This window comes from Oncorhynchus kisutch, unplaced genomic scaffold (assembly GCF_002021735.2).
Source record: "Oncorhynchus kisutch isolate 150728-3 unplaced genomic scaffold, Okis_V2 Okis06b-Okis10b_hom, whole genome shotgun sequence".
NCBI lineage: Eukaryota > Metazoa > Chordata > Actinopteri > Salmoniformes > Salmonidae > Oncorhynchus > Oncorhynchus kisutch.
This window is the reverse complement of record NW_022261983.1, coordinates 1,081,198-1,107,969: the sequence shown is the minus strand read 5'-3', so window position 1 is coordinate 1,107,969 and position 26,772 is coordinate 1,081,198. Positions and strand designations below refer to the sequence as shown.

Here is a 26,772-nt window from a genome sequence, read left to right as displayed (position 1 = left end):
TTCAAAACATGCATCTTGTATGCAAAAAGATTTTAAGAATGCACTTTTTAGCCTAATGCAAATTCTTATGTTTGGGGCAAATCCAACACCACACCTCACTGAGTAATTGCCTCCTTATTTTCAAGCATATTGGTGGCTGCATCATGCTATGGCTATGTTTGACATCAGCAAATACTGGGGAGTTTTTAAGGATAAAAAGAAACGGGATGGGGCAACATCCTCGAGGAAAAAATCTGGTTCAGTCTGCTTTACACCAGACACTGGGAGAGGAATCTACCTTTCAGCAGGACAATATATATATATATTTATTTTAATTTAACTAAGCAAGTCAATTAAGAGCAAATTCGTATTTACAATGACAGCCTACCAAGAGGCAAAAGGCGGGGACAGGGGCTGGGATTAAAAATAAAAATGGAGGATAAAACACACACCACGACAAGAGAAACATCACAACACTCCATAAAGAGAGACCTAAGACAAAACAGCATGGCAGCAACACAGCATGACAACAACAAGGTAGCAACACAACATGGCAGAAGCAGAACATAGTAGCAGCACAAACACAGTACAAACAATGTTAGGCACATGCAACAGCACAAAGGGCAACAGGTAGAGACAACAATACATCACGTATCAGCCTCAGTAAGAGTCCATGATTGAGTTTTGAATGTAGAGATGGAGAGCCCTTTCCTGCATTCAAATGACCTAGTGGACTAATGGCTGGGATGTTATTTCATATTTTTCATAATTTCTTTATTAAAAAACATTATTTTAAAAAAGCTTCAGAAAATCTGGTGTTTCTATGTCAAACAATTTAGTTATTTCAGTCTTCTGTGATGTATATAAAGTGTAATACTAATGTGCAAACTCAAAAAATGTATCTAACCTGGTATATGTCTTCTTTTATAAACCCATAACTAAATTCAGAAAAAAACGTCCCTTTTTCAGGACCCTGTCTATCATATATCAAAGATAATTTGTAAAAATCCAAATAACTTCACAGATCTTCATTATAAAGGGTTTAAACACCGTTTCCCATGCTTGTTCAATGAACCATAAACAATTAGTGAACATGCACCTGTGGAACGGTCGTTAAGACACTAACAGCTTACAGATGGTAGGCAATTAAGGTCACAGTTATGAAAACTTAGGACACTGAAGAGGCCTTTCTACTGACTCTGAAAAACACCAAAAGAAAGATGCCCAGGGTCCCTGCTCATCTGTGTGAATGTGCCTAGGCATACTGCAAGGAGGAATGAGGACTGCAGATGTGGCCAGGGCAATACATTGCAATGTCCGTACTGTGAGACGCCTAAGACAGCGCTACAGGGAGACAGGATGGACAGCTGATTATCCTCGCAGTGGCAGACCACGTGTAACAACACCTGCACAGGATCAGTACATCCGAACATCACACCTGCGGGACAGGTACTGGATGGCAACAACAACTGCCAGAGCTACACCAGGAACACACAATCCCTTCATCAGTGCTCAAACTGTCCGCAATTGGCTGAGAGAGGCTGGACTGAGGGTTTGTAGGCCTGTTGTAAGGCAGGTCCTCACCAGACATCACCAACAACGTTGCCTAAGGGCACAAACTCACGATCGCTGGACCAGACAGGACTGGCAAAAAGGGCTCTTCACTGACGAGTCGCGGTTTTGTCTCACCAGGGGTGATGGTCGGATTGGCGTTTATCGTCGAAGGAATGAGCGTTACACCGAGGCCTGTGCACTGGAGCGGGATCGATTTTGAGGTGGAGGGTCCGTCATGGTCTGGGGCTGTGTGTCACAGCATCATCGGACTGAGCTTATTATTATTGCAGGCAATCTCATCGCTGTGCGTTACAGGGAAGACAACCTCCTCCCTCATGTGGTACCCTTCCTGCAGACTCATCCTGACATGACCCTCCAGCATGACAATTCCACCAGCCATACTACTCGTTCTGTGCGTGATTTCCTGCAAGACACGAATGTCAGTGTTCTGTCATGGCCAGCGAAGAGCCCAGATCTCAATCCCATTGAGCACGTCTGGGACCTGTTGGATCGGAGGGTGAGTGCTAGGGCCATTCCCCCATACATGTCCGGGAACTTGTAGGTTCCTTGGTGGAAGAGTGGGGTAACATCTCACAGCAAGAACTGGCAAATCTGGCGCAGTCCATGAGGAGGAGATGCACTGCAGTACTTAATGCAGCTGGTGGCCACACCAGATACTAACTGTTACTTTTGATTTTGACCCCCCCCCCTTTGTTCAGGGATACTTTACTCCATTTCTGTTAGTCACATGTCTGTGGAACTTGTTCAGTTTATGTCTCAGTTGTTGTTATGTTCATACAAATATTTACACACGTTTTCTGAAAATAAAAGCAGTCGACAGTGAGAGGACGTTTCTCTTTTTGCTGAGTTTATGTGTGTGAGGTGTATACTTTTGTTTCAAAATAGATTTGTTTAAGACTACCAACAAACACTGTGTGACCCTGATTTAGCCCACTGCAGTAAAAGGTGAAGATAATGTGACTGGCAGAACAGGTGTTGTATGTGGAGGATAGGGGTTGCAGTAGGTATCTCAGATAGGGGGGAGTGAGGCCTAAGAGGGTTTTATAAACAAGCATAAACCAGTGCACCGGGTATACAGTGATGGCCAGTTTCCAGAGTGCAGTGATAAATCGGTGGCAAATCTGATGGCTAAATGGTAAAGAACATCTAGCCGCTCGAGAGCACCCTTAACTGCCGATCTATAAATGGGTAGATGGGTAGATGGTCATCTGAATCAGGGTTAGTTTGGCAGACGGGGTGAAAGAGGAAACCAAATCTAGGTGTAACCTTACCCTGCAGCTTGGATATGTGCTGAGAGAAGGACAGGGTACCGTCTAACCATACTCCCAAGTACAGTACTTGTACGCTCTCACATTTTGTACACAAATTTGTTTACATCCTTGTTAGTCAGCATTTTTCCTTTGCCAAGATAATCCATCCGCCTGACAGGTGTGGCATATCAAGAAGCTTGCACTGGGTACAATAAAAGACCACTCTAAAATGTGCAGTTTTGTCACACAACACAGTGCAACAGATGTTTCAAGTTTTCAGGGAGTGTGCTATTGGCATGCTGACTGCATGCTGACTGCCCATTTCTCAACAAGTGGGCAAAGTCGCTTCCAACATCGTTTTAGAAAATTAGGCACAACCGCAGACCATGTGTAACCACGCCAGCACAGGACCTCCACATCCGGCTTGGACTGAGGAGAACGGGAGCTACGGGTAGTACCAGGGTGTTAGTAGGTGACACAAGCACCCAGATGAAATTAAATACATTTAATGAAACAAAACCCCTACTGTAGCTGCCTACCTAACATCAACAGGCAGCACCAGTAGCGAAACAATTAAAAATAGACACTAAAAGTAAAGTTCCTGGTGATCATAGCGATCTGACTCCCCGATTCCGTCTGAACTTGGAATATTCCTGTTCACGGGCATTGGCCACTGACCCTCATCCTGGTTGTTCTGTTCTGCATTGTGTACTATTCTAATCATTTGAAGTTTGATGGAATAACCATTTTAACAACACTTGCTGTCTGCCATCTGCCCGGTACAGTTTAAACCGGGATTCATCAGTGAAGAGCACACTTCTCCAGCATGCCAGGGGCCATCGAAGGTGTGCATTTTCACACTGAAGTTGGTTACAATGCCGAACTTCAGTCAGGTCAAAACCCTGAAGACGGTTTCTGTCAGTTTGTGCATAAATTCCTTGGTTGTGCAAACCCACAGTTTCATCAGCTGTCCGGGTGGCTGGTCTCAGAGGATCCTGCTGGTGAATAAGCCAGAGAAAACACTGAGAGAGAAAGGTATGTGTTGCAGATTACTCCTTTGTAGAAGTCCATAACGTGAAATAAATCAAACATCCCAAGGTTAATCCTGTAGATATTGTTATAAGGGAGTGTGAGACTATTGAAACATGTAACTTTCAGAGTTGTATTGTTGTTATTAATATAGTTTACAGAGTGCTAAAAGTGCTGCTGTTGCTAGCTAGCATGCCTTTCTGTGATGCAGATGGTTAGCTGAGCTGCCAACTGGTGCTGGCGTTGCATTATGGGAGATGTAGTTTGGTCCTCTACGGTCCGAATGGAATAGAGGCGATTTCACGTTGTAACTTGTTTATGCTGCCGTGTTTTTTTTACATGAGTTGTTGTATTTTGCTACTGTCAACACTGAAAGCACCTAGTAATGTATTGGGCATGTGAGACAGGATATGTGTTTTACCTTTCTTCATGCTCCTGTGTAGAACAACTTGTCAGATGGTGCATTGGAGACTGATGTGTTCCTGTCCTGTCTTTTCACAATACTATTGCAGGTATGGTTATATTGTCTAGGAATTAAGATGATACATTCTCTGTATTAAGGACTGGTTATTATTTTATAGTATACATTATGGCTTTACGAATGAGTGTGATTGTGTGAGTCCGAGAAAACACTAAGAGAGAAAGAACAACTTGTCAGATGGTGCATTGGAGACTGATGTGTTCCTGTCCTGTCTTTTCGCAATACTATTGCAGATCAACATAAAAGTCTAAAAGACAGCCGTGGTGTCGCTCTTCATTTCTTGGTTCTCCTGTGGTACATAGGAAACCCGCTACACGAGCATGGCTTCGTTTGGGAGAGCGGTTTGCTGATGTCAACGTTGTGAACGAGTGCCCCATAGTGGCAATGGGGTTATGGTATGGGAAGGCATAAGCTACGGATAACGAACACAATTGCATTTTATCGATGGCAATTTGAATGCACAGAGATACCGTGATGAGATCCTGAGGCCCATTGTCAGGACGTTCATCCGCCGTCATCGCCTCATGTTTCAGGCCCCATGTCGCAAGGATCTGTACACAATCCGGAAAATGGCCCAGTTCTTCCATGGCCTGTATAATCACCAGACATGTCACCCATTGAGCATGTTTGGGATGCTCTGGATCAATGTGCATGACAGCATGTTTCAGTTCCCGCCAATATCCAGCAAGTTTGCACAGCCATTGAAGAAGAGTGGAACAACATTCCACAGGCCACAATAAACAGCCTGGTCAACTCTATGCGAAGGAGATGTGTCGCGCTGCGTAAGGCAAATAGTGGTCACACCAGATACTGACTGGTTTTCTGATCCAAGCTCCTACCTTTTTTTTAAGGTATGTGTGACCAACATATGAATATCTATATTCCCAGTCATTTAAATCCATAGATTAGGGCCTAATGAATTTGTATATGTTGATTAATTTCATTATATGAACTATAACTCAGTAAAATAGTTGAACTTGTTGCATGTTGCTTTTATATTTTTGTCAGTGTACATCATTGGTCAGAGAGGTATAAAAAGGAATGTCAGTCTTAACGTGACACTTCTTTAGGACCTCATCCAGAGTGGCGCAGTGGTCTAAGACACTGCATCTCTTTGCAAGAGGTATCACTGCAGCACCTAGTTCATATTCAGGCTGCATCACATCTGGCTGTGATTGGGAGTCCCATAGGGCGGTGCCCAATTGGCCCAGTGTTGTCCGGGGTAGGCTGTCATTGGGAGTCCCATAGGGCGGTGCCCAATTGGCCCAGTGTTGTCCGGGGTAGGCTGTCATTGGGAGTCCCATAGAGCGGTGCCCAATTGGCCCAGTGTTGTCCGGGGTAGGCTGTCATTGGGAGTCCCATAGGGCGGTGCCCAATTGGCCCAGTGTTGTCCGGGGTAGGCTGTCATTGGGAGTCCCATAGGGCGGTGCCCAATTGGCCCAGTGTTGTCCGGGGTCGGCTGTGATTGGGAGTCCCATAGGGCGGTGCCCAATTGACCCAGTGTTGTCCGGGGTAGGCTGTCATTGTAAAAAGTCATTTGTTCTTATCCTTGCCTAGTTAAATGAAGGTTAAAAACATTTAATTATTGGGGCATTTTATCAGTGGGAGACTTGAGGTAGGCTACAGACAATTTCTTTCCTTTAAAAAAAAAAGTATGTTACATTCAGACATTAGGCATACCATAATATAATTGAGTTACTTATTTTTTAACCACATATTTTTAAGGGTCATTTTAGTGTTGATTTTATTAGTCTACTGTTGATATGCAGCCAACAAATTGTGCATCAGCAGTAGTTTTCAAGATAGAGCACTTATAGTAAAAATCTAAAAGTGTGATTATAATATGTTTTGCATCATTTGAAGCATTTTGTACACTACACTCACATAGTCTGAGAAGACCTGGGTAAAAAATCTCAGATAAATAAAAAGCACCAATATCATAAGTGAAAGTACAAGTAAGAGACTTGTCAGTGTGTGGGTGGGTAGTCTGTGTTATGTACAGTAATTACATTGGACTTTGTCTTTGAAGAGATGTTGCTATTTATATCACCTGCACAACCTTTGCCTTGTATAGGTTAGTTGTGTAAGGTTCTGTACTTATTTTCTTAGTGAACCTTGTATTCTGTTTTGTTGTGTTCTTGAATGTATCCCTGTTTCTTTGTGTTCCCGAACGTAGCCCTGTCTTTAATTTTTGTTCATTGATTTCACCTGTGTTAGTTACTCACCTGGTCTCATCAGCTCCTTATTTAGTTCAGTTCATTCTGTTTGTGCCTTTGTGAGGCATTGTGCATTTTTACTCTACTAAGCCTTTTCCTGGCTCGTTTGTGAGAACCAGTTCTAGCGGTCAGTCCTAGTTTTGATTCACCTGCCTACTTGTGTATGACCATTGCCTACCTGTGACCACAATTCCCGGAATAAACACCTGCCAAGCTCTGTGTATGAATCGATACCTTTCTCTCCCTGACTATTCATTACAAGTTGTAGTGTGTTTGTACCTACAGTATGTGATGGACTTGTTTTTGATAGATACCTAATCACTCTGGTGTCTCTACTGTTTCAGGTTAAACTCAGTCTTATGTGTCGTGTGCATCATAGCAGCTCGGCACAGGATTTTATGCCCCCCTTATTAGCACACACACAATACTTATTTGGAGCAGTATAAAAATAAGAAACTAACAAATAAACAGAAATTGTTTAATGACACATAAGGAAGAGCTAAATGATCTAAGATCATAGTACTTAATCATAGTATGTTGATTGCATTTATTTCAACATACTCGACCGGTCAAAGGTTTTAGAACACCTACTCATTCAAGGGTTTCTCTTTATTTTTACTATGAAAGAACACTTGGAATCATGAAGTAACCCAAAAAGTGTTAAACAAATCAAAATATATTTTATATTTGATATTCTTCAAATAGCCACCCTTTGCCTTGATGACAGCTTTGCACACTCTTGGCATTCTCTCAACCAGCCTCATGAAGTAGTCACCTGGAATGCACCTCAATTAACAGGTGTGTATTCTTAAGTTCATTTGTGGAATTTCTTCCCTGAATGCTTTTGAGCCAATCAGTTGTGTTGTGATAAGGGGGGAGGGGGGGGGGGGGGGTACCTCTGCTGCAGATGGAAAGTCCATTTGAGTTACCAGCCTCAGAAATTGCAGCCCAAATAAATGCTTCACAGAGTTTCAAGTAACAGACACATCTCAACCTCAACTGTTCAGAAGAGACTGTGTGAATCAGGCCTTCATGGTCGAATTGCTGCAAAGAAACCACTACTCAAGGACACCAATAAGAAGAAGAGACTTGCTTGGGCCAAGAAACACGAGCAATGGACATTAGCCCGGTGTATCTTTGTCCTTTGGAGTCCAAATTTGAGATTTTTGGTTCCAACCCCTGTGTCTTTGTGGGTGAATGGATGATCTCCGCATGTGTATTTCCCACCGTAAAGCATGGAGGAGGAGGTGTTATTGTGAAGGGGTGCTTTTCTGGTGATACTGTCTTGTGATTTATTTAGAATTCAAGACACACTTAACCAGCATGGCTACCACAGCATTCTGCAGCGATACGCCATTCCATCTGGTTTGGGCTTAGTGGGACTATCATTCATTTTTTCAACACACCTCTAGGCTGTGTAAGTGCAATTTTACCAAGAAGGAGAGGGATGGAGTGCTGCATCAGATGACCTGGCCTCCACAATCCCCTGACCTCAACCAAATTAAGATGGTTTGGGATGAGTCGGAAGGAAAAGCAGCCAACAAGTGCTCAGCATATGTGGGAACTTCTTCAAGATTGTTGGAAAGGCATTCCAGGTTAAGCTGGTTGAGAGAATGCCAAGAGTGTGCAAAGATGTCATCAAGGCAAAGGGTGGCTATTTGAAGAATCTCAAATATAAAATATATTTAACACTTTTTTGGTTACTACATGATTCCATATGTGTTATTTCATAGTTTTGATGTCTTCAAAATAAAGAAAAACCCTTGAATGAGTAGGTGTTCTAAAACTTTTGACCAGTAGTGTGTTTGTTTAATAGTTTTTGATAAGGAATGGAGGATCACACCCTGGGGGTACGTTTGAAAATGAATGGGAGAAAAATATATTTTAAAATCATTTTCAGTTGAAAATGCTGTGTACAAGGACCACCTCCCGTGAAAAATTATGCAATAAAGTAAATGGCATCATTCCAAGTCCATTGCTTTTTTATTCACTTAAAGGTACACTCCGTGATGTGACAGCATCATGCAAAGTGGCGACAAACAAGTCAAAACAACAGATTACAAATCACCCAAATTATGTGGCAGTCTTGGAAGATTGGAATTTTGTTTTTGTTTTCTGTAAGCCTGCTGTGACATGATATTGTATCGCTGAGTCTACCTCTCTAAATCTGTCCTCTACTGCCCTCTGACAGTCAGGAAGTGGAAATGCTTAAGGAACTGAAAGACTATGTGCCTGGAAATCTTAAATGAAGACTATCAGAATCCTCCTCCACGGACCAGCTGGAGCAGGAAAATACAGCTTCATCAACTCCATCAATTGTGTGTTTCAGGGTCACATTACGAGTATCACTTTGGCCAACTTCGCTGCTGCAGGTCAAAGCATTACCAGAAAAGTAAGTTAGTTAAGTAAGCAAGTGTTATATGAAACCCATTGAGTGAAACCATAACATATTAAAGCAAATGGATCTGAATGTCAACCATTTTATTTTAATTATCAGTGCTTACTCATCAAATTGTATAATTCATTAGAAATGCACATCCTATTTTACAGTACGAAACCCACAAAATCTAAAAAAGAAAAACATGGAATCTATTTCCCATTGGTGTTCAATGATGTCATGGGTCTGGAGAAAAGTGTCAAAGGTGTGCGTAAGGCTGACATCATCAAGGCCCTAAAGAGCCATATAAAAGATGGCCACAAGGTAAAGTAAACAATGCGAAACACTATATCACCAACAAGGAATCTCTGATACAGTCAGTTAGTCAGTATTGATTAAAACACATTTTTACATTTTCACTCTTGGCTAGTTTAATCCCATATCACCATTATCAGAAGAGGATCCTGGCTACATAAATACCCACAGTTCGGAGGACAGAGTTCATTGTCTGGTCAGTGTCATACCAGCTGATAAAATGGCTGTCTTGATTGGTGTCATCCAGAAGATGAGGAACATTGGAGTAGGAGCCGCTGATATGGGTGAGGGTGCAAATTTTAGTGTCAGACCTGTGTTCAAATAGTATTTAGGATATGTCAAAAGTCATTTGGAAGTCAGTATTTTGATATATTTTATTTGAAAATACAAGTAGTTGAATATTGCAATATATGTGGAAATACACTTGGAAAGTATTGGCATGTATTTGAAAAAACACAAATATACTTCGATACTCCCATGCATTGGAACCAGGTCCGGTTGGCATTTGAAATAATCTATTTGGAAATAAGTATTTGAAAATACTTTCAAATTATAAGGTAAGGGTAAGCGTATGGGTAAAGGTTAGGGTTAGGGTAAGGATGTCCCAAGGAATCCTGGATTGCACTGACGAAAATGGTGCGTTGGGATGCTATCGAAAACTTTTATGTTTGAAACAAACATGGGAACAAGCATCAGTTGTTACACCTCTGTAATTACCACCAGTTACATGTTGTTATTACAGTGTAACTATGAATTATCACAATTCATTACAATTGCCTGGAGAGTAAAAGGACTGCTGGATTAAATCAGTTTGCTCTGATGATGAGGAACACTACAAAGTTTTAGGATATTTTTCAATGAAAGTAAAGGACAGTAATGTTAAGAGTAAAGTAGGAAGACCAGAAAATAGTCCATGTGTCATGAAAGGAGTGTGGCTATTTGCACTGGCAAAGCGGTTTTATGGGATCTGATAATTATGAGTTTTTCACTCCCCTGGTATTGGTTGGTGTCGGCAAGAAATGACGAGTAAAAATGTATCTGACACCAAGACAAGACCGAGACACTCCTAGGCCGGACTTGAGTAGGCTACTACAACACTGAAGATAACTGAGGGATGCATACATTATCCAGAGTCACTATCCTACACTGAATCATAATACAAGTGGGTCTGTCATACAGCCACATAAAACCCCACTGAATAGTGAAGGCTACTTCTTCCTGTCATTTCTTTCACATTGTTTGCTTATAACTGATGATCCCTCTTGAGTAGGACAATTTTGCCACTTGTTTTTTCTGTTGGTTTGTTTTTGTCTGTTGTTTAGGTCTTTGGGTTTGTGAGATAGTGGGTTACAAATACAATGTATAATTTATTGAAGAAATATGTTATTTATTGCATATATTATTTGTATATTTTATTTATTTATTATTTAGCTACTTTATTGAGGAAAACTTTACTTACCATGACTGATAGCTATCTTAAGATCAATGCACTAACTGTAAATCGCTCTGGATAAGAGCATCTGCTAAATAACTAAAATGTAATCGTTATTAGAGCAGGATCTTAAAGTGTTTTGAGGACAATGGAATTTAAATAAAGATGCCTTTATTAACAGTATACTTTCGTATTACTATGTTATTACTATAATGTGTTTGACTATATCATATGACTAGCCCTAGGCTTAACATTGTAGGCTACAAATATTCAGTAAAACCACATTGTCCACATAAAAAAAATGTGACGTCACCACGTCATACTCAGCTGGGCTGCATTCAGTAAGTTTTTACGTTCTGGAACGTTCAATTGAACGGAAATGGTACTGAACGACCAGTTGAATAACGTGGAGGTTGTGGGTTGGGGAAACTGATGTATAATAATAACGGTTGCGGGAACGCTGTCAGCATGGCCACTGCCCTTTAAATACGTCACTCGTTGCTTCAAGTCACACCTCACCACACCTACCAAACGGGAGCAAACGTACCTCAGTCTGTTCAAGAACGTACGAAAACGTTTTTGAAAACGTGTCGTTCAGTACAAACAGTTCCGCAACGTAGCAAACGTTCAAGTGAACTGAACGCACCACTGTTGTGAGAGGAGGGAAGCCGAGGGAAATTTCTTCCACGTCTATCGAACGCTTCCAGTGAGGGACAATTACACGGATATTGCCATTTCAATTGAAGCTTTTAAAGGGAATACACATTCGATTTTCTTAAAGAAAATAACAGAATTCATAGTGGCGGGGTAAGTGTAAATCCTATTTACAGGACCTATTTGTTCAAGGAAGGGAAGAAAATGGAGTTGGAGGACGGAGTAGTGTACCAGGACGACCCGGGGACATCAGCTATGATGTCGGAGCGGGTATCGGGCCTGGCCAACTCCATCTATCGCGAGTTCGAGAAACTGATAGGAAAATACGACGAAGATGTGGTGAAAGAACTGATGCCGCTCGTCGTGGCTGTGCTGGAGAACCTGGATTCGGTGTTCGCGGAAAACCAGGAGCATGAAGTGGAGCTAGAACTGTTAAAGGAGGACAACGAACAGCTCATCACGCAGTATGAACGGGAGAAAGCGCTGAGGAAACACGCAGAGGAGGTGAGTCCGGGCAGCGAACGGCGGAGAGAGGGAGTGAGATGGAGGACATTGACAGCGGATTTTAAACGCAGCCTCTAGCTGCAAGGCCACCCAAGCCAGTGGTTTTCATCACCAAAGCATCCCTACTGATGTCTATGTGTAGTGTAGAACATGCACGTGGTGCAACGTTGTCAACAAGGGATACCCACGAGGCTAATAATCGTATATTGTGGAAGGAGAGCCACGTTCGTAATATCTGCTTCCCAGTTAGAGGAGTAACTGTGTGATTAGTTTAGCATCATGCTAACAGTAGCCTACCCATCCATGGTGGATTGATTCACAGTAGCCTCAATTTCATCACGCACTAACACACAGAATGCCTGCGACAGATATGTTTTTCTCCTCTAAGTATATAGGTGCGCGCTTGATGTTGCCATGAGAGGACGTAGCCCCCAGTTAGTCAACCATCCATCCTTTTTTTGTCAGACTGTTTGCCTGCTTGGCTACAGTAGCCTGCAAAAACAGCTGTCAGCCGCTTATCACTTTGCATGCAAATATCTTTAGTATATTGTTTTTTCTCCAAAGATAAACAGAGCCACTGGGAGAACTGTCTTCCTGTCAAGGTAAATCCAATCATGTCATCAGAAACATCCCACCTGTGTTCTGCTCTCACACACCATTAGCTCCTGTCTAGACCAGTGATGTGTATAAACCCTGGATGACTGGCAGGGGGTGGTGTATTTAAACCACCTAGCAGTCTTCTTGGTACTTGTCACTTGTAAAAGAGACGACACATGTTACTGACCCCTACTTAATTCCATGTAATTTTGTTCTCGAAACATTTAATGTAAATACTGTAGAATTCCATTAATTCCTATGGAGGACTGCTCCTACTGGGGAGTGCCAGTGTGGCTTCAAAGCCTCTCAATTAAGTGATAATGCTCGAGAAGCCGGTGTTTGGAGAATATTTTGGAACGGGTGTTGTTACCGTGCCAATATATCCTCAAAACACTGTCTTCGAAGGCTTTGAATCACTTTTATACAATGGGTTACCAACATAATAATAATGATTGACATATTATTATTCCGTTATTATTAGAGGCTTGTGTCTTTTTTAATATGAAGGGATATTTCACTTTCTCTGGTCATAGGAGTAACAACATGAATTGGTGCTAAAATAATGCAGTGCAACTTAAGTTTGGCCATCAGCTGGAAGACTGTCCTCTTTTTTCAGTGAAGGGAGGGAGAGAGGAGGGACGGTAAGTCAGATGAGAGGCAGCTTCACGGCTGCTCTCTCCCTCCTCTCAGTGACCATCAGCTGGAAGACTGTCCTCTTTTTTCAGTGAAGGGAGGGAGAGAAGAGGGACGGTAAGTCAGATGAGAGGCAGCTTCACGGCTGCTCCCTCCCTCCTCTCAGTGACCATCAGCTGTAAGACTGTCCTCTTTTTTCAGTGAAGGGAGGGAGAGAGGAGGGACGGTAAGTCAGATGAGAGGCAGCTTCACGGCTGCTCCCTCCCTCCTCTCAGTGACCATCAGATGGAAGACTGTCCTCTTTTTTCAGTGAAGGGAGGGAGAGAGGAGGGACGGTAAGTCAGGTGAGAGGCAGCTTCACGGCTGCTCCCTCCCTCCTCTCAGTGACCATCAGCTGGAAGACTGTCCTCTTTTTTCAGTGAAGGGAGGGAGAGAGGAGGAACGGTAAGTCAGGTGAGAGGCAGCTTCACGGCTGCTCCCTCCCTCCTCTCAGTGACCATCAGATGCAGACCATCAGTCCCAGTAATTAAAGGCTGTATATTATGCTCACTCAGCAGTGCCAAGTAATACAACAAATTTTATATTACCCATGTGATCATGGACCTAAAATGTTCTATTACCCGTGTGATCATGGACCTAAAATGTTCTATTACCCGTGTGATCATGTACCTAAAATGTTCTATTACCCATGTGATCATGGACCTAAAATGTTATATTACCCGTGTGATCATGTACCTAAAATGTTCTATTACCCATGTGATCATGTACCTAAAATGTTCTATTACCCATGTGATCATGGACCTAAAATGTTATATTACCCATGTGATCATGGACCTAAAATGTTTTATTACCCGTGTGATCATGTACCTAAAATGTTTTAACATCATTTGAAAATGGTCTGAGAAAAATAAGGGTAATCAAGAGTAAATCCGATTATGTCGGCACACCCCACGTTGTCACCATAATAAGAGTTCAAAATGCCCACTGTGTTCATACAGTATTTCACAAGAACATATGAATTCTTTAGACATTCAGAATGGTGACAAATGCATGCTGAGGGCAAATAGAGAGCCACTCTACAAATGTCCACGAACTCAAACAGGTCTATAACAGATAAACATATCAAATATGTTCCAACTTCCCCCAGTCACACCTCACTAATAGTGAGCGAGCAACTTTCAAACAATGATCCCCACTTTTCCCTACCAGCATATCAAGGAAATGATGAGGAGCAATACAAAGTTTTAGGATATTTTTCAATGAAAGTAAATGACAGTAATGTAAAGTAGGAAGACCAGTAAATAGTCCATAAGATATTATAATAATTTTTTTCCTTTTGGAAAAGTTTTATTATTACATTTCCTTTAAAAACAGATCATTTATATTTGTACAACATTTATACACATAAAAACAGCATTTTAATATTACATTTACATTTGTTAAAAACTACATGCTGTTAAAAACAATAGAAACAACCATGAATAAAAGTACCTTTTCTTGTAAAACATCCAATCTGTAAAAGCTATTTAAAATGTATACTAATGATTTAACAAAAGTAATGCTAAGATATTAATGTGTCATGAAAGGAGTGTGGTTATTTGCGCTGGCAAAGCGGTTTTATGGGATCTGATAATTATGAGTTTTTCACTCCCCTGGTATTGGTTGGTGTCGGCAAGAAATGCAGAGTAAAAATGTATCTGACACCAAGACAAGACCGAGACACTCCTAGGCCAGACTTGAGTAGGCTACTACAACACTGAAGATAACTGAGGGATGCATACATTATCCAGAGTCACTATCCTACACTGAATCATTATACAAGTGGGTCTGTCATACAGCCACATAAAACCCCACTGAATAGTGAAGGCTACTTCTTCCTGTCATTTCTTTCACATTGTTTGCTTATAACTGATGATCCCTCTTGCGTAGGACAATTTTGCATAGTCAACATGCAGCGATGATGTATTGGGTCTATAGGCCACCTCAGAAACCTCATTGTTACAGAACTGTTTTTAATTGCTTAACATTGCATAGGTTTAGGTAAAAAAAAAAATCTGAGCGGTAGATCTCGGATTGCATTTTGACTCAAAGTGATTTTGAATCCGTTGGTGACCACTGCTCTAAACTAAAGCATCAGTAATCAGACAAGAGTATAGACAAATACAGTCAGGCTATTATACAGCGTCCATAAGTGGGCCGCAATTACCTATTGTAGTCTAGGAAAAGCCCTTGAAACTGTTTATGAATGAGTAGTTACACATTTACATTTATGATAAGTGAATTAGGCCTCATGTTATAGAGACAAACATTTGTAATCGGGCAAGGTACATTGGACACACGCACGCACACACACACATAGAGAAGATGCTGTATTCTGCCTCAGAAGCAGCAGGTTTAGTGACTCAGCAAATTATCAAGACTGCTCATCGGATGGAGAGAGGAGGAGAGGATGAGGTGAGAAAGGACAGAACAGAATTAAGAGGACAGGACAAGCGAGTGGAGAAGAGGGGAGATAAAACAGAACTGGGTTTTACTGGCACTTGCAGTATGAAGGGCTTTGGCTTTCATGCTATTTCTGTAGTTACACCTTTTCTCACTGTATCATCCTGAATGAGTTGTTACTTGAGTAATCATGACATTAATAGTCAAATATGTAAAAAAAAAAAAAATAATAATTTGGAGTGTATAATACTGTGAGAATAAAGTTCCATCCATCAGTCTGCATCGTTTCAACTGCTTTGGATATGCATCTTAAGCTCCTGTAGTAAAAGTAACATATTAAGCTCCTCCCTCTAGTAAAGGTAACATATTAAGCTCCTCCCTCTAGTAAAGGTAACATATTAAGCTCCTCTAGTAAAGGTAACATATTAAGCTCCTCCCTCTAGTAAAGGTAACATATTAAGCTCCTCTAGTAAAGGTAACATATTAAGCTCCTCTAGTAAAGGTAACATATTAAGCTCCTCTAGTAAAGGTAACATATTAAGCTCCTCCCTCTAGTAAAGGTAACATATTAAGCTCCTCCCTCTAGTAAAGGTAACATATTAAGCTCCTCTAGTAAAGGTAACATATTAAGCTCCTCTAGTAAAGGTAACATATTAAGCTCCTCCCTCTAGTAAAGGTAACATATTAAGCTCCTCTTGTAAAAGGTAACATATTAAGCTCCTCCCTCTAGTAAAGGTAACATATTAAGCTCCTCCCTCTAGTAAAGGTAACATATTAAGCTCCTCTAGTAAAGGTAACATATTAAGCTCCTCCCTCTAGTAAAGGTAACATATTAAGCTCATCCCTCTAGTAAAGGTAAAGAAATAGGCATCAGGAATAGAAGAGGAACTTAGCATCTGTCCAGGCCCATACATAGAGTCATGACCCTACCTCAGTGGGGAGAACGATCACCATAGAACTAAAGGTTGCCTTGCCCCTACAGCAGACCTAGGATCAGCTCAGCCTACCACAATTTTTTACCACAGCCATTTGGGGTCAAAATGACTATACTGAGCTTTGATCAGTGGTTACAGACAACTTCAAGACTGGGGCTTCACTTGCAGCACTGCCCAGTCTGGTTTGACCTATTTCTGTGTGTGTTTTGGTTTGTGCCCATGTGTGTGTTTGTTGGACCTCTTGCTGCCTGGCCCTGAGTCTTAGTGAGGGAGAGTTGGATGTGACTCGGACCGTTTGTCTCTCTGTAGTCCCATTGGAGCAAACTCAGCGTGTAGTGCTGTTTTAGGCTTCTCTGCTCTGTCCAGGCTGTGACACAGAAACAGTGAGACACACTCCTCCAGCCCGCCTTGGGTTTCTTCATCCCAGGAAGCCTTGTGTTCCCCAGAAAAGATGCAGATGAGGAGGGGGGGGGGGGGGGGGGGGGGGACCGAGGTTTTCGTATTGTTGGCTGTGTGGGTTATGATTTCCAGGTCATGTGATCCTTTGTGATGGCCAGAGGGAGAGACTTCCCTGTGCCTTGGCTTCTATTACGTACTCTTGGGCCTGGTGTTGCACCATAAACCATCCCCATTTTACTCAATATTGACCTACTCTGTTTCCAAGGGAATGGTTTGTCAAACCCTCTTGGATTTGATCCAGGAGAAAATAAAGAGCAACATCTGTTCCCCTAATGTCTTATAGGCCACTCTGAAATATAAAAAGGAAAACGCCACATTGCTGCTCATGTTCCTAAGTGATGTTATTATAACAACGTTTCCTCCCTTAGGTCTTCATCAGGCAACAGTACCTGGATGTGTGTTCTTCAGCTTTTATAGGCCCCTCTGCCACGCATTAATTCCGTTGTCGTTATTTAACAGATCGCTCAAATCGGAAACACAAACCTGGAAAAATAAAGAAGGGTGTTCAGCTGTGTGCATCTTCTCACCACTATGAGGAGTAAAGTCTCCATGATATAGTAGTTCATCACACAGTTCCCTTTGTACAAATCATACACTGTTTGACTGTTTATAGAAATGTGAGTGAGCGTAAGTAGATTTCACTCCAGTTCGACATTCATCCCTAAGGTGTGGTTATAAACTGACACTTTACAGACATGTGGCAAGTAATACTTCATCCTTAACCAATCTTTTGAATCACGATGAATCTACATGGATGCAAACAATGGCCGCTCCCTCATAGGTGGCACCTCTGGTTCAAAAGTGGTGTGGCAAAATTCGTCTGTGTCTTTTCTGTGGGGCATGGAGTTTTTCCTGATCATGACCTGGTCAGGTAAAACTCTGGGTCCTATTCGTAGGCTATGACAAAATATTCTTATTATACATAGCTTCCCTTTTCATCTGTGTTATGACTATAGGCCTGTGCTTTTAATTGTCTGGTCATGTGAATTGAAAACCATCTTTTTTATTTTATTTTATTTTATTTCACCTTTATTTAACCAGGTAGGCTAGTTGAGAACAAGTTCTCATTTGCAACTGCGACCTGGCCAAGATAAAGCATAGCAGTGTGAGCATACAACAAAGAGTTACACATGGAGTAAACAATTAACAAGTCAATAACACAGTAGAAAACGAAGGGGGGGTCTATATACAATGTGTGCAAAAGGCATGAGGAGGTAGGCAAATAATTACAATTTTGCAGATTAACACTGGAGTGATAAAAGATCAGATGGTCATGTACAGGTAGAGATATTGGTGTGCAGAAGAGCAGAAAAGTAAATAAATAGAAACAGTACGGGGATGAGGTAGGTGAAAAGGGTGGGCTATTTACCAATAGACTATGTACAGCTGCAGCGATCGGTTAGCTGCTCAGATAGCTGATGTTTGAAGTTGGTGAGGGAGATAAAAGTCTCCAACTTCAGCGATTTTTGCAATTCGTTCCAGTCACAGGCAGCAGAGTACTGGAACGAAAGGCGGCCAAATGAGGTGTTGGCTTTAGGGATGATCAGTGAGATACACCTGCTGGAGCGCGTGCTACGGATGGGTGTTGCCATCGTGACCAGTGAGCTGAGATAAGGCGGAGCTTTACCTAGCATAGACTTGTAGATGACCTGGAGCCAGTGGGTCTGGCGACGAATATGTAGCGAGGGCCAGCCGACTAGAGCATACAAGTCGCAGTGGTGGGTAGTATAAGGTGCTTTAGTGACAAAACGGATGGCACTGTGATAGACTGCATCCAGTTTGCTGAGTAGAGTGTTGGAAGCCATTTTGTAGATGACATCGCCGAAGTCGAGGATCGGTAGGATAGTCAGTTTTACTAGGGTAAGCTTGGCGGCTTGAGTGAAGGAGGCTTTGTTGCGGAATAGAAAGCCGACTCTTGATTTGATTTTCGATTGGAGATGTTTGATATGAGTCTGGAAGGAGAGTTTGCAGTCTAGCCAGACACCTAGGTACTTATAGACGTCCACATATTCTAGGTCGGAACCATCCAGGGTGGTGATGCTAGTCGGGCATGCAGGTGCAGGCAGCGACCGGTTGAAAAGCATGCATTTGGTCTTACTAGCGTTTAAGAGCAGTTGGAGGCCACGGAAGGAGTGTTGTATGGCATTGAAGCTTGTTTGGAGGTTAGATAGCACAGTGTCCAAAGACGGGCCGAAAGTATATAGAATGGTGTCGTCTGCGTAGAGGTGGATCAGGGAATCGCCCGCAGCAAGAGCAACATCATTGATATACACAGAGAAAAGAGTCGGCCCGAGAATTGAACCCTGTGGCACCCCCATAGGGACTGCCAGAGGACCGGACAGCATGCCCTCCGATTTGACACACTGAACTCTGTCTGCAAAGTAATTGGTGAACCAGGCAAGGCAGTCATCCGAAAAACCGAGGCTACTGAGTCTGCCGATAAGAATATGGTGATTGACAGAGTCGAAAGCCTTGGCGAGGTCGATGAAGACGGCTGCACAGTACTGTCTTTTATCGATGGCGGTTATGATGTCGTTTAGTACCTTGAGTGTGGCTGAGGTGCACCCATGACCGGCTCGGAAACCAGATTGCACAGCGGAGAAGGTACGGTGGGATTCGAGATGGTCAGTGACCTGTTTGTTGACTTGGCTTTCGAAGACCTTAGATAGGCAGGGCAGGATGGATATAGGTCTGTAACAGTTTGGGTCCAGGGTGTCTCCCCCTTTGAAGAGGGGGATGACTGCGGCAGCTTTCCAATCCTTGGGGATCTCAGACGAGATGAAAGAGAGGTTGAACAGGCTGGTAATAGGGGTTGCGACAATGGTGGCAGATAGTTTCAGAAATAGAGGGTCCAGATTGTCAAGCCCAGCTGATTTGTACGGGTCCAGGTTTTGCAGCTCTTTCAGAACATCTGCTATCTGGATTTGGGTAAAGGAGAACCTGGAGAGGCTTGGGCGAGGAGCTGCGGGGGGGGCGGAGCTGTTGGCCGAGGTTGAAGTAGCCAGGCGGAAGGCATGGCCAGCCGTTGAGAAATGCTTATTGAAGTTTTCGATAATCATGGATTTATCAGTGGTGACCGTGTTACCTAGCCTCAGTGCAGTGGGCAGCTGGGAGGTGACTCAAACTATCACAAACCTTGTTGTTATTCATTCTGAATATAATATCAAAACAGCCAGAGACAACAACTTCAATGGACAACATACTCTGTAGTTTAGTGGACTACTATAGCAGGGCTGAGCGTTATGCAAAGAATGGTTACAATGACTTTAAATATGAATTCCACACTACACACACACACATACACACACAATGTTAAGCAGTGGACTTTGAAAAATAAATACAGAAAGGTTTCAATGTAGAAAGTATACATTTTATGTCATCTGATTAATGATACTCTTCTGCTATTAATTCTGTAAGCTTTATGTAAGGCAGGCTTACATTTAACATTATACACGGTATACTTTGTAACAGTTTTTTATGTGTAAGTTATAAAACCACTAACCTTCTATTGTTGTCTGACAATGTTGTTATTATCATAGTTGGCCAGCCTACTGAAGCAAAGACACAGCCAAGGCTGACTCATCTACAAATCAACATACACTGCTCAAAAAAGTAAAGGGAACACTAAAATAACACATCCTAGATCTGAATGAATGAAATATTCTTATTAAATACTTTTTTCTTTACATAGTTGAATGTGCTGACAACAAAATCACACAAAAATTATCAATGGAAATCAAATTTATCAACCCATGGAGGTCTGGATTTGGAGTCACACTCAAAATTAAAGTGGAAAACCACACTATAGGCTGATCCAACTTTGATGTAATGCCCTTAAAACAAGTCAAAATTAGGCTCAGGAGTGTGTGTGGCCTCCATGTGCCTGTATGACCTCCCTACAACGCCTGGGCATGCTCCTGATGAGTGCTCCATGCCAACTCCTGGACAGTCTGTGGTGCAACGTGGCGTTGGTGGATGGAGCGAGACATGATGTCCCAGATGTGCTCAATTGGATTCAGGTCTGGGGAACGGGCGGGCCAGTCCATAGCATCAATGCCTTCCTCTTGCAGGAACTGCTGACACACTCCAGCCACACGAGGTCTAGCATTGTCTTGCATTAGGAGGAACCCAGGGCCAACCGCACCAGCATATGGTCTCACAAGGGGTCTGAGGATCTCATCTCGGTACCTAATGACAGTCAGGCTACCTCTGGCGAGCACATGGAGTGCTGTGCGGCCCCCCAAAGAAATGCCACACCACACCATGACTGACCCACCGCCAAACCGGTCATGCTGGAGGATGTTGCAGGCAGCAGAACGTTCTCCACAGCGTCTCCAGACTGTCACGTCTGTCACATGTGCTCAGTGTGAACCTGCTTTCATCTGTGAAGAGCACAGGGCGCCAGTGGCGAATTTGCCAATCTTGGTGTTCTCTGGCAAATGCCAAACGTCCTGCACGTTATTGGGCTGTAAGCACAACCCCCACCTGTGGACGCCGGGCCCTCATACCACCCTCATGGAGTCTGTTTCTGACCGTTTGAGCAGACACATGCACATTTGTGTCCTGCTGGAGGTCATTTTGCAGGGCTCTGGCAGTGCTCCTCCTGCTCCTCCTTGCACAAAGGCGGAGGTAGCGGTCCTGCTGCTGGGTTGTTGCCCTCCTACGGCCTTCTCCACGTCTCCTGATGTACTGGCCTGTCTCCTGGTAGCGCCTCCATGCTCTGGACACTACGCTGACAGACACAGCAAACCTTCTTGCCACAGCTCGCATTGATGTGCCATCCTGGATGAGCTGCACTACCTGAGCCACTTGTGTGGGTTGTAGACCCAGCATGTGAAATTTATTGTCAATCGGTGTTGCTTCCTAAGTGGACAGTTTGATTTCACAGAAGTGTGATTGACTTGGAGTTACATTGTGTTGTTTAAGTGTTCCCTTTTTGAGCAGTGTATGTAACTAGGCCTACTCATTATTATTTGTAAATTAGTCAGTCACCATTTACCCACAATGCATCACATATAAACCCAGCAAAAAAATAATCTTCCCCTTTTCAGGACCCTGTCTTTCAAAGATAATTCATAAAAATCTAAATAACTTCACAGATCTTAATTTTTAAGGGTTTAACACTGTTTCCCATGCTTGTTCAATAAACATGCACCTGTGGAACGGTCGTTAAGACACTAACAGCTTACGGACGGTAGGCAATTAAGGTTACAGTTAAGAAAACCCAGGGTCCCTGCTCATCTGCGTGAACGTGCCTCAGGCATGCTGCAAGGCGGCATGAGGACTGCAGATGTGGCCAGGGCAATAAATTGCAATGCCGTACTGTGAGACGCCTGAGACAGGACGGACAGCTGACCGTCCTCGCAGTGGCAGACCACGTGTAACAACACCTGCACAGAATCGGTACATCCGAACATTACACCTGTTACACCAGGAACGCACAATCCCTCCATCAGTGCTCAGACTGTCCGCAATAGGCTGAGAGAGGCTGGACAGGTCTTGTAGTCCTGTTGTAAGGCAGGTCCTCACCAGACATCACCGGCAACAGTGTCGACTATGGGCACAAACCCACCGTCGCTGGACCAGACAGGACTGGAAAAAAGTGCTCTTCACTGACGAGTCGCGGTTTTGTCTCACCAGGGGTGATGGTTGGATTCGCATTTATCATTGAAGGAATGAGCGTTACACCAAGGCCTGTACTCTGGAGCGGGATCGATTTGGAGGTGGAGGGTCCGTCATGGTCTGGGGCGGTGTGTCACAACATCATCGGACTGAGCTTGTTGTCATTGCAGGCAATCTCAACGCTGTGCGTTACAGGAAAGACATCCTCCTCCCTCATGTGGTACCCTTCCTGCAGGCTCAGCCTGACATGACCCTCCAGCATGACAATGCCACCAGCCATACTGCTCGTCCACTGTGCGTGATTTCCTGCAAGACAGGAATGTCAGTGTTCTGCCATGGCCAGTGAAGTGCCCAGATCTCAATCCCATTGAGCACATCTGGGACCTGTTGGATCGGAGGGTGAGGGCTAGGGCCATTCCCCCCAGAAATGTCCGGGAACTTGCAGGTGCCTTGGTGGAAGAGTGGGGTAACATCTCACAGCAAGAACTGCCAAATCTGGTGCAGTCCATGAGGAGGAGATGCACTGCAGTACTTAATGCATCTGGTGGCCACACCAGATACTGACTGTTACTTTTGATTTTGACCCCCCCGTTTGTTCAGGGACATGTTATTCAATTTCTGTTAGTCACATGTCTGTGGAACTTGTTCAGTTCATGTCTCAGTTGTTGAGTCTTGTTATGTTCATACAAATATTTACACATGTTAAGTTTGCTGAAAATAAACACAGTTGACAGTGAGAGGATGTTTCTTTTTTTTCCTGAGTTGAGATGTTCTTGACAGTGAAAACATATTTCACCCTTCAAGACTCTGCTTGCTTAGACTCACTGCACTGCTTCCAACAACACATTGTTGGGACATGAGACGGTCGATGAAACACCAACGTTTCAGATGACACAAACTGACACTGGTAGTACTCCAAAACATATTTTGCAATTTTAACCATCGGTTCAAGAAGTATCTCTGGGTAGGCCAAGGGGCCTCGTTCAGAAGAACAACATTAGATAACTAAAGTGCTGCAGTGGAGAGTGGAGATGATGACAGGGCAGTCCGTGTCCCAAATGGCACCCTATTCCCTATATAGTACACAAGTTTTGACCCGAGCCCTAAGGGCCCATTTGGTGCACTACATAGGGAATAGGTTGCCATTTGGGATGCAACCTAACTGTTGAACCGCATTAACCAGTCCCGATGAGGGGTGTTATGAATCATGGGGGTATGGAATGTTCAATGCTGTGATTCCTCATATGTATCCTCTCCTCTCTCCTTTCCTCTTTATTGTGTCCATCCTTCGCAGCATATTTTGGTTCCCTAGTACTCACGGTAGGAACTGATTTCCAGTCAAATCCATATATTCAATGATTAAATCAACTACTTTCAACATTTTAATTGAAAATAATGTATATTTCATGAAAATAATAATTTCCATGAAGTAGATTTTATTGAATGTTACTCATTCTGTTGCACTCTATTCTAACCAAACCTGCATTACCAGTTCATATCACTAGGTGTCACTATGCACTAGCTCGTCGAAAAAGATGGCTGCCTGTCTCTGTATTTGTGAAAGTTATGGTGGTGCTAGAATCCATAAATTCAATAAATCCTTTGTGAATAATCACCAGCAGTGCAAATAAAATAATATGCCAATGAACATTACTGGACGAACAAACTTTCCAGTAACTTCCGTATCCATTGTCCTTGGGTAGCAGCAGCAGATTGTTTCATCTTCTTTATCCTGGGCCAAACACATTTATTCAGTGAGTCTAAATCATAATGTTAGCTGCTGGCTACATGATTGCATCAACCTAGCTAGCTAATGTTAGCTAGCTAGCTATCTAGCAAGTCTACTCTAAAGCTAACATTAGTAGTTTTGTTAGCTAGCTAGCTATAGATTGGATCATTCTAGATAGTTTTAGATGACTAAACTGCTTTTATTAACTGCTTTTATTCACACATGCCTTGTTTTCCATGAAAATGTGTGTTCATTTGCAGGTTTAAAAATATATACTTGTGTATTGATTTTAAGAAAGGTGCACATTGGTGCAACGACAGAGCTTTTTTTCACAAATGCGCTTGTTAAATCACCCGTTTGGCGAAGTAGGCTGTGATTCAATGATAAATTAACAGGCACCGCATCGATTATATGCAACGCAGGACAAGCTAGATAAACTAGTAATATTATCAACCATGTGTAGTTAACTAGTGATTATGTTAAGATTGATTGTTTTTTATAAGATACGTTTAATGCTAGATAGCACCTTACCTTGGTTCCTTGCTGCACTCGCATAACAGGTAGTCAGTCTGCCACGCAGTCTCCTCGTGCAATGTAATCGGCCATGATCGGTGTCCAAAAATGCGGATTACCGATTGTTATGAAAACTTGAAATCGGCCCTAATTAATCGGCCATTCCGATTAATCGATCGAGCTCTAGTTTCCACTAGATAACACGACCACAAAGTCAGATTGCTCCAGGATTCCACACTGGAGAGGAGTGTGAGCGAAGAAATAAACCAAGTGCAGAGTCAAAAAACGATGTGCTGGTGCAACCAAACATAGTTGTTGAGAGGTGTGGTTAATTAGGGTCTGTAGGCTGTAGCTAGAAGACCACTGTGACTGACAAGTGAATCCACCTGTCACAGCGAGCGTGGGGGTTACCACATGAAATCCCAGGGACAGGGTTTTATTCACTAAACATGCAAACAGGCTGAAATTGGGGGAGGTACTATGTCAACTTGCCCAATAAGAAATGCCTGCTTTCTTTTCTGTTGCAAAATGTTTTTCTATGACGTCAACTATTGAATTTGTCTGGTAAACGTGTTCAGTGCCGCTGCATTCACACCAGATTGAAGTACTGGGGCAAATGCCGTCTTGCCACACGTTTTCCAGCGGCTCTGTGCTCCCTGGTTTGTTCTTCTAGGGGAGAGGAGCACAGAAGGCCTGGGTAATACAGTATGGTGGCCAGATGATTAGCTGCAGCCTTTCTAGCTGTGTTGAACATTACAGGTAGAAATGTATTCTATAGAATGTTATGGCTTTGTTTATTGATGAAAAAAGATCATTATCTGATGTACTGAAGGCAGCTCTAATTTCAATGCATCTATAAATGTGAAAACAGAAAAGAAGAAAGGAGAGGACTGAAGAGCAGGCTAGAGTAAAGTATTACAGCTGGCAGGATGTGAAAGCACACACACACACACACACACACACACACTGGATTTCTGTCCAGGACACACTTCTCTGACACACCAGAAGGATGTGGGAGTGGAGGGGACCTTCATTTCCGGGTGAACAGAAGACTTCCAGATCCTGGTCTGTCTATGTAACATAGTAGTAGACATTCCTGCTTCTTAGAGTGTAGTCTAGACTATGTTGTGGCAGTAGCTACACATGTACCCCTCTGTATAACGTACAGGGTGGTCCTGTATTTGGTCAAATAATAATTCTGCTCTCTATATTTGCAGTGTCTCTTTTAAACTGTATTATGTCATGTGTGTGTGTGTGTGTGTGTGTGTGTGTGTGTGTGTGTGTGTGTGTGTGTGTGTGTGTGTGTGTGTGTGTGTGTGTGTGTGTGTGTGTGTGTGTGTGTGTGTGTGTGTGTGTGTGTGGTGTGAGAGAGTGGTGTGTGTGTGTACAGTCATGGCCATTTTTTTAAGAATGACACAAATATTAATTTCCACGAAGTTTGCTGCTTCAGTGTCTAGATATTTTTGTCAGATGTTACTATGGAATACTGAAGTATAATTACAAGCATTTCATAAGTGTCAAAGGCTTTTATTGACAATTACATGAAGTTGATTCAAGGAGTCAATATTTGCAGTGTTAATCCTTCTTTTTCAAGACCTCTGCAATCCGCCCTGGCATGCTGTCAATTAACGTCTGGGCCACATCCTGACTAATGGCATCCCATTCTTGCGCAATCAATGCTTGGAGTTTGTGAGATTTTTTATTTTTTGTTTGTCCACCTGCCTCTTGAGGATTGACCACAAATTCTCAATGGGATTAAGGTCTGGGGAGTTTCCTAGCCATGGATCCAAAATATTGATGTTTTGTTCCCCGAGCCACTTAGTTATTACTTTTGCCTTATGGCAAGGTGCTCCATCATGCTGGAAAAGGCATTGTTCGTCACCAAACTGTTCCTGGATGGTTGGGAGAAGTTGCATTCTTTATTCATGGCTGTGTTCTTAGGCAGAATTGTGAGTGAGCCCACTCCCTTGGCTGAGAAGCAACCCCACACATGAATGGTCTCAGGATACTTTACTGTTGGCATGACACAG

The 26,772-nt window shown here is 42.8% G+C and overlaps 1 protein-coding gene across 6 annotated transcripts in view; it reads left to right on the top strand.

The window, feature by feature from the left end:
• The first annotated feature begins 11,285 nt into the window (after nt 1-11,285).
• LOC109877343 (C-Jun-amino-terminal kinase-interacting protein 4) overlaps nt 11,286-26,772 on the top strand; it is a 50,071-nt gene continuing 34,584 nt past the window's right edge. For 5 of the 6 annotated variants that reach the window (XM_031814003.1, XM_031814001.1, XM_031814000.1 and 2 more), the window contains exon 1: nt 11,286-11,812. In XM_031814003.1, coding sequence (XP_031669863.1) covers nt 11,513-11,812 — 300 coding nt within the window. In that variant the 5' untranslated portion in view covers nt 11,286-11,512. The remainder of the gene's footprint in view (nt 11,813-26,772) is intronic. The other variant, XM_031814005.1, reaches the window with a different exon arrangement.